At 34.8% G+C, this 8,759-nt stretch overlaps 1 protein-coding gene across 7 annotated transcripts in view; it reads right to left on the bottom strand.

Annotated features, from left to right (window-relative positions):
- The window catches only part of LOC105480090 (FMR1 autosomal homolog 1), a 66,317-nt gene that overhangs the window by 8,073 nt on the left and 49,485 nt on the right, over positions 1-8,759 (bottom strand). For 4 of the 7 annotated variants that reach the window (XM_011738529.2, XM_011738534.2, XM_011738530.2 and 1 more), the window contains exons 11-13: positions 7,480-7,566; positions 5,941-6,148; positions 762-965 (exon numbers count right to left, since the gene is read on the bottom strand). In XM_011738529.2, coding sequence (XP_011736831.2) covers positions 762-965; positions 5,941-6,148; positions 7,480-7,566 — 499 coding nt within the window. The remainder of the gene's footprint in view (positions 1-761; positions 966-5,940; positions 6,149-7,479; positions 7,567-8,759) is intronic. The other 3 variants (XM_011738532.3, XM_011738533.3, XM_011738535.3) reach the window with 1 other exon arrangement.

Genomic DNA, 8,759 nt, shown 5'->3' with positions numbered 1-8,759 from the left:
TATAATATTAAAATACTACATAAGTTTTCATGGGTATAACATTAAGGAAAGTGTGGGTTTCTTAAAGTGGTATACCATAATGATATGTTAAAAGTTATATCCTTAATAGTCTATGTATCCCTGGCAATTATCCCCCTAGCCTGTTATGCTAACCAAGAATATTCTGGAAACTCCTACAACTTAAAGCATAAAAAAATTTTAGAAGACAGAATTAAGTAAAATGTTTCTTACACCCTCAAATCTTTAGTCATCCAAACACTCCTTTACAGCACAATTCCTCAAACGATTAAAAAACTTAGTTAATTCCACAATTTTTCCCTGTTCCCAAAGTACTATATAGTATAGCTAAGAACGCTCTTCACTTAGTTTTCAATACTAAATATAGAAAAGTACTGACATCTCTCCGTGCATTAGAAATCTCTGGGTCTGTCTGGCAAACAAAAATACATAACCCAAAAATTCTAGGGAAAACAAAAAATTTCTAATTAAATAAGCCTCCCAAACCTGAAGAGATAAACATCTGACCCTCATAATATAAAGAAAAGCTGTCAACTAAAGTTGTGAACAGAATATTCTAAGTAAACCTTCACTGAGAAACACTCTACAAGGGCTTTTCCTGATACTCCATATGATCCACTACCTTCTCTAAGACGCGTAGAAAGAGAAACTTCCAAAAATGGATGGCCCTGGGAGATGAACTAACTTGTGTAAAATTATACTGTTTACAAAGAATGATGCTGACAGAGTATAGAAAAGACTACCAGAACTGATGGAGGATTTGCCACCACGTGGTCCACCACGACCTCGACCCCCTGAAACACTTCTGCCTCTCCCTCCTGGGCGTCTCCTGCTGTCACGCTGATGTCGGCTGTCTCGATCATCTTCTCCTGCCAATGACCAATCACTCAGCTCGTCTTTACGCTCAGATTCCGTTTCAGAGGGGTTAGACAGCTCAGAATTTGTACCTTGGAGAAGAAAAGAACATAAACCAATTAGATTTCTATAAAAAGAGGCTTTTAAAATGTTCAAAATTATTTCCTACAAATTGTTTAAATAAGCAATACCATTTGGCTGCTTCAAAGAAAGATCCATGAAAGTTAAAATCAATATGAAATGTACTAAGGAATAATCAAATATTATTATACTATTAATATAGTATAGTATCTATTACTTAATACAGATTAAAAAATAAACTGATGTGCAGAAGGCTGCTCACTTCTTCAAAACCAGCAGAAGAATCCCTCACTACAGTCTAAGATGGGCTATGTCATGTTATAGTCAAAGGTGTGACCATTCCATCAGCAAAAAAGGACAATATCCAGGAAATATAAAGTCATGGAAGTTAAAAAAAACTAATGTGCAGAAATGCAGTTAACAGAAAAATTACAGAAAATACACATAACATTAATTCCTGGGTTTTGGCACACACACAAAAAAAAGAACAAACAGAGCATCCATCATGTATCAATATTAAAATGTATTTAATATGGATAGTCAAATGTTTCTGCTCATTTGGGTTTTAATAACCTAAATTATTCATACAATAAAAATAACTTCTATCCAATATTTGAGTAAATTAATCATATTTACAAAAATGAATAGTTTAACTGTATAGTGTATTTCACCATCATTTCACTGATTCTAGGGTATACTTTTCACATGTTAACATCTCTGAAATCAAGATATTTCTTATAATTGATGGCATCTTTATTATAAGCTTCCAGCTTATCATAGTAATTTTTCCAGTAGGTTGTATATAAAATGATAGCATGCTTTACTAGCATCTTAAATTGTGGTTTCTGCCATTAAAATTACTTTTACTTTCTGCTTTTTTTACTTTTACTTTTAATGGCAAAAACCGCAATTACTTTTGCACCAACCTAATACGTGCAACAACTAAACAGAATTTAAGGTTTCTCTGAAACAGAAGGTCTCTCTCCTGACAACAGAACTAAAGCCATGACCAGTGAGACAAATACTCAGCATGCCTTTAGAAGTTTACAGACCATTTCTAACACTGCAACTATTGTAATGGTGACCTTTCAAAAATTTATTTAAACACTACAAAGATATCATCAGAAGCCTACAGTATCATTATTTAATAATTACTGTAACTAAAGTGTCAGATATGTATGACTCAATCACTATCATATTCATTTCTACTTGTTAGTTCTGGGATGCCACTTCCTCTTTCCCTCTTATATGACCAAATATATCTCCTTCAGAGCCTAGTTCAATTTCTAACTCCAGACCACTGCAACTAAAACAGGCATCTCCCCATTTTTTGTTATCCTAAAATCGCCCCATATTTATCACAGACTATGCCGTGTTATTTTTCCTCCTTTGGAATTACTTCAAAATTGGTCTATGATAAAGGGTGGAACTCCATCTTACATGTCCTCAAATGCCTAGCAGTGTGTATAACAATTTTCTCAACCAAATAATTTGCTACATTATTTTGAAGTTCATTTGCTAAATTCTCAGATAAGAGTGATGTCATGAAATACCTTGAAGTTCCCTATATTTAAACTCTGCAATCATGTGAGGAAAAATGAGCTCTTCACACATAAAAAGTTTTAAGTATTAAGGTGCAGGGAATAAAATGTAAAGTTTTATACATGAAGGTATATGTATATATGTATATGAAGTTTTATACATGAAGGTGCCTACTCACTTCCTTTCTCCTTTAAAGGTAACTCTAGGATGCCTACCTTTTCTCCACATGTTGTTAACAATAGATTTAACTAGTCAATTATAAAAGCAATTTGGTAATTAGTTGGATATGTGTTTTTTCAAAGAATACATCAAATTTCCATTATTCACTTTCAATTCTTTGTTGGGATTAGAATCTCGGGGAAGGGAATTAATCTCCCCTAACATTTATTTCACCAAATGACAAAAAGCACTTTATTAAACATGATGTCATAAAAGTTGCAATGAAGGCAATTTCTCTCTCCTTGAATAGTGAAAAAAAAAACCTTTCAGAACGTTTAAGAACTTCTGAATTTATTTACACACATATACCCTATCTGAAACCATTGCCAAAATTCAGGGCAAATAAAGAATACTTCATTTTGAAGACTCTCTCAAAAGTTCCTATTGAAGTATCCTTTGAAATCCAGACTAGTATTTATCTAACCCCGTGTCACAGCAAGTAAAGTCTTCCTTAAATTTAACCTACATATAGTATTCAAGATACTTAGAGGGAATGTCTAAATCATAGATTTCAGTAGGTAAAACAGATATTGAGGCCATAACCCCCAAAATTTTAATGAATTGGCTAGTGCTCAACATTATTCATATTAAATAATTCTTAATAACCCATATGAAATGTTTCTGTGATAGCAAAAAGGACCCTGCACATGTGACTAAGGCTAAGGACGCTGAGATAGAGAGACTATCCTGGATAATCCAGGTGGGTCCAAACTAATCTCACCGGGTCTTTAAAAGTAGAGAAACTTTCTCAACTACCGAAAGGGGAATCCCACCAGACCTTCCAGAAAGAAACGTAGCCCAGCTGACAAGATTTTAGCCCAGTAAGACCCATGTCAGCCTTCTGACCAACAGAACTATAAAGCAGTAACTTTCTGTGGTTCAAGCCTCTAAGTTTGTGATAATTTATTACTGCAATTGAAAACAAATACTCTAATGAATAATCAGGGAAACCATTTATTCCAACCCCTTAATTTTGTAAAATACAAGTTGGGGATTCAAAGTCTTTTTAAACAAGCTTTAAAAGTAACGACACCAGGCTAGGCATGGTGGCTCACGCCTGTAATCCCAGCACTTTGGGAGGCACGGTGGGCGGATCACCTGAGGTCGGGAGATTGAGACCAGCCTGACCAACATGGAGAAACCCTGTCTCTACTAAAAATACAAAATTAGCCGGGCGTGGTGGTGCATGCCTGTAATCCCAGCTACTCAGGAGACTGAAGCAGGAGAATCACTTGAACCCAGGAGGCAGAGGGCGCGGTGAGCCGAGATCGCACCACTGCACTCCAGCCTGGGCAACAAGAGTGAAACTCTGTCTCAAAAAAAAAAAAAAAAAAAAGTAACGAAATATAATGACATTGTGTTTTTAACCAATTTTAAAATCATATTTTCCCCCTCAAACTTCTAAAATCACCTTATGAAGATGGTTTATATCATTTTCAATGGTTGTGCTAAGCTTAATAGCTAAAACTAATCACGTTTTATCAACTCCAAGAGGCCATCAATTTTAAGATATTATTTTATGTGTCATTAAAAAAGAAAATGTTGTTAAAGTTGTAAGATGTCCAATTTAACGCACATACCAACTTCGGAGATGTTACACTGGGAAATGTTTCTTATAGTTCCTATTAAACTGATAAAACTCATACTTTTTATATATATATATATATATATATATAAAAAATCAACTAAAAGTCCCGCTCATATAAGTATACATGAACATCTACAACCAAATTCAAATGGTTTTTCGTGCTTTTCCAAGCCCACTCAGATTTGGTAACTATTTCAAGAAATAAAATGTTATTAATTCCGCTAAGATTCAGAGCTAAGAGTGCCATCTACTGAACAATTTGCACAGCTTTCTTGAATCCAGATGATGTTTCTCTACCTCTCACATAAATTATCTACTCTCAACAAAAGCATTTTGCCAGAGTAAGCTCTCAATAAGCAGACTTCCCACAAAAGCTAATAAAATTATTCAATGAATTCATCATACTCTTCATCCAATAAGTCTGATTATCTATGCTAATAATGTATGGTTCAAAAATCAATGAGAATATATTTAATTTCTATGTGATTACTGGTTAACTGTCTTTTGCATTAAACATTTTCAGAAATATAATAACAGTTTGCAATTTTCATCCATTTATATGCTGAATACTTCTTTATTAGAATTTTGCTATTTAGGTTTCAATACTGCATTAAATAAAAATATATATGTAAAAATGAGAACACAAAGATATGATATTAAAGGGAAGGGACACAAACTTACAACTCTACAACAAATTGAAGATAGTTCAGGTTTAATATAACTTTGTCAGCATTACATGATCCTTCAATTAAGCAGGAAATTTGCATTTATTTCTATATTCCTTAAATGCCTTACATTTTGGAAAATGTTTTGTATTTCCTCAAAAGAGAGTAAGTATAGGAGTGAAGAAAAGAACAGGAAAAGAGAAAGAAAATGGGCGAAGGAAAAAAACAAATCAGGTCACTGCTAAGATCCAAGTCCAAATGTAGAAAAATGGAACAACTCCAAAGCTGAAGAAGAATAAGGGAGAATTTAGGATTAGAGAATTGTTGACTATCATCACTCCACTGTCCCCTTCCTACCTGGGTTATACCCAATCCTCACAGTGAAATATATTTTAGAAAATGTTCATTTATGAAGTGTTAAATTAGATTCTGGCTTTCAGAGCCTTCATTTTAGTGAAATGTTGTTAAACAAAGTAATTCCAGATGTGAGATGTTAATATATTCAAATATGCCAAATGAGTAAATAAAATATTTTTTAAAAGCTAGTAAAGATTTGCTATATGCAATCTTGGCAGTGATTCGCATACCTTTCATTTTTTACTTGAAGAGGGTAGACAAAAGATGATTCCTAAAAGTATCACCACCATTACTAGGTATTTACTGGGAAATGTATAAAACTGTACTAGCAAAGTATTTGAAAAACAAGTTACGTATGTATTATTTGTAAATATAATGAACATGACAATGAACTACCAACTTAAAAACATGCTTTGCTTCGTTACATAACTGCTTGGAAATTTTATATATTTTACTGTCATTTTAACGTATACCATCACTACTATTAAGACATGTACCAAACCTTCAAAACTACCTTCTACCCTCAAAGCCAAGATAATGAACTAATTATAAGAAAATGTGTTAGAGCACCTAAACTACTATTATTACTACTACAAAAAAAAAAAGTTTTTTTACCATAACCGGAGGTGTAATTAGGGCCCCGACGACCTCTGCCTCTTCCACTATAAGACCTAGAACCTTGTACAGAAGAGACGGTACTTTCATCAGTGGCATATCCTTTCTCTTTTTCAGGCCCTCTGGTGGAAGAAGGTCTGAAACCCATACCAATCTGTCGTAGCTGTTCATCAATCTGTAGGCGTTCCATTCTTAGCTGTTCTACTTCCTACAATCAAAACAAAAATGAGTAAGTCTTCTTATATATAACTTTTTGTCTTCCTAAAGCCTAGAGCTAGAGCTGTGCTCCTTACCAAAACTGTGACCTTAGGGAAGTAGATGGTAAAGAGCATTGTGTTCCTAGTCAACAGAATTGATGAGGTCATTTGCTGTTTCAGTTCAACATTTACTGAACGGCCTAGAGTGTGCCGAACATGCTGCTATAGGCATACAATATAAAAGAGGACATGGACTCTCCCCGATCAAGGGGATGTTTAACAGCTTTAAAATAAGTTATTTATTAAATAGCTAACAATTATACAATATTACCAGATTTTGCCCTCAAGGAGTTAGAACTGCTGAATGAGATACAGGCAGCATCTATGAAAGGTACTATTAACAAGCCACTTTCCTATCAAAGTAGACACACATGAGTTGTGACCTAGAAGGGCTGCTAGACTTGGGTCATTCAGAAATTGAGGTCATTACAAGATGCAAAGGTTAGATGTCTAGAGAAAACTCTTGGTTAAAAGATGAGTACTGAAAGATAAAGCACTGGCTTCAAAATGCCAGTTTTAATTGCGACTTTTCATATAAAGATGAATTTCAAAAGAAAAGAAATGACATTATCGGAGTGATCTCAAAATAGTAACAGCAGCAATGATACAACAGACTGGGAGGAAAACATACTAGAGGCAGAGAACAGGTGAGGATATTATTATACTTTAAAAAGAGAAACAGCAGGAATAAAAGGGAAAGAGCAGAAAATAAAATTAAAATGTTTAATAATTTATGGGTCATATTTTTCTAAAAACCCTTGCTCTTTATGTATCAACTCATATAGACTATTTTGTTAACAATGGTTACAAATTATCAAATAATGTCTATGGAGATGATGCAGATGATTTGCATAATGCCAAAGTTACCAAGGAATCCCAATGTCACTCCTGGTTCTGTACCCTATTTGTATGTAAAGTACAAAAGTAAAAACTAAATGGCTGCAGTATGAACATGCAGATAGATAAGTGATCTGAGAGTCAAATTGCATGAAGACAAAGGAAAGTAATCATTTCTTAAACAAGAAAGAAATATAAAAACTCAGAGAGAAGAGAAACTACGCACACAATGCCAATCACTTTAAGATGACAAAAGACTTTTTAAATTCTTATGTAGAAAAATGGCAAATCTGAAGCTGAATTAACAAAAATATTTAAAGATTTGAAGTTTACTTCAAATATAAAATGTTTAATGTGAGGACATTTAAAATTTGTAGCAAATGTACAACATTTATGTAGTAAATGCAGCAACGATATCAGAATATAGTATGAACCATATACAAACCTTTAGATAAGCAATATGATACTCTAAAAGAACTTGCACATTTCCAATGCTTTCTTTAGTGCCAACAAATACAAATGGAACCATACCCTGTTTAAAAAAAAAAAAAAAAAAAAAGTCTTCAGTGTTTAATATTTTAACAAAGTTCTAGTCTGAAAGTGACATGAAATTGACAGGCAGGCAGGCAGACACACACACACACACACACACACACACCCCCTACCTTTTTTTTTTTGAGATGACATCTTGCTCTGTTGCCCAGGCTACAGTGCAGTGGTGCAATCACAGCTCACTGCAGCATCAAACTCCTGGGCTCAAGTGATTCTCCTGTCTCAGCCTCCAGAGCAGCTGAGACTACAGATGCGTGTCACCACAACCAGTCATTATTTTTTATTTTTTGTAGAGACAGGGTCTTGCTCTGCTGCCCAACTCCTTGTCTCAGGTGATCCTCCTGCCTTGGCTTCCCAAAGTGCTGGGATTACTGACTTCCCAAAGGGGTTACAGGCGTGAGCCACTGTACCCAGCCCCAATATACAATTAGGAAAACTCTTCTGAAACACGCAGCAATTTACATGTACTAAACTTCAAGATTTAAGGGGGAAAAAATGCTAAAATCCATATAAGTTGAAATACTCAGATTTTCGATCACTTGTCAGATTTGCACCCCGATTTACTGTTGTAAATTGTGTTCTGTGTGCTAAACACTTTAAAAATCATTTTTAAAAATCAGTTTATACCAAATTTTCTGATTTATAACCAATTTAATTTTCCAAGTATATAAATCAACTTTTAAAGTTAAAATGATTTTCTGGCAGGTCATGGTGACTCACACCTATAATCCTAGCACTTTGGGAGGCTGAGGCAGGTGGATCACTTGAGCTCATGAGTTCGAGACCAGCCTGGACAACATGGACAAACCACATCTCCACAAAATATACAAAAATCAGCTGGCACGGCAGCACATGCCTGTAGTCCCAGCTACTTGGGAGGCTGAGGTAGGAAGATAGCTTGAGCCTGGGAGACAGAGATTGTCGTGAGCCAAGACTGTGCCACTGCCCTCCAGCCTGGACAACAGAGCAAGACTCTGTCTCCAAAAACAAAAAGAAACAGTTTTCCTTCAAACTGGCTATAAACTTACAGGCTAGATATATCATCTCAGTAGGTATAGCTTTAAAGCATAATAAAGCACATTAGCCCACTTATCCCTACAGTATGTGCTCAGGTAACAAAATCTTAAGTGTCTGTGTACTACAAGAGGTACTTCCTGACCACTAAAAGAAATA

This window comes from Macaca nemestrina, chromosome 2 (genome assembly GCF_043159975.1).
Source record: "Macaca nemestrina isolate mMacNem1 chromosome 2, mMacNem.hap1, whole genome shotgun sequence".
In the NCBI taxonomy this organism is placed as follows: Eukaryota; Metazoa; Chordata; class Mammalia; order Primates; family Cercopithecidae; genus Macaca; species Macaca nemestrina.
Note: the sequence above shows the minus strand (reverse complement) of the source record. Positions and strands in the feature narration are given on the sequence as shown.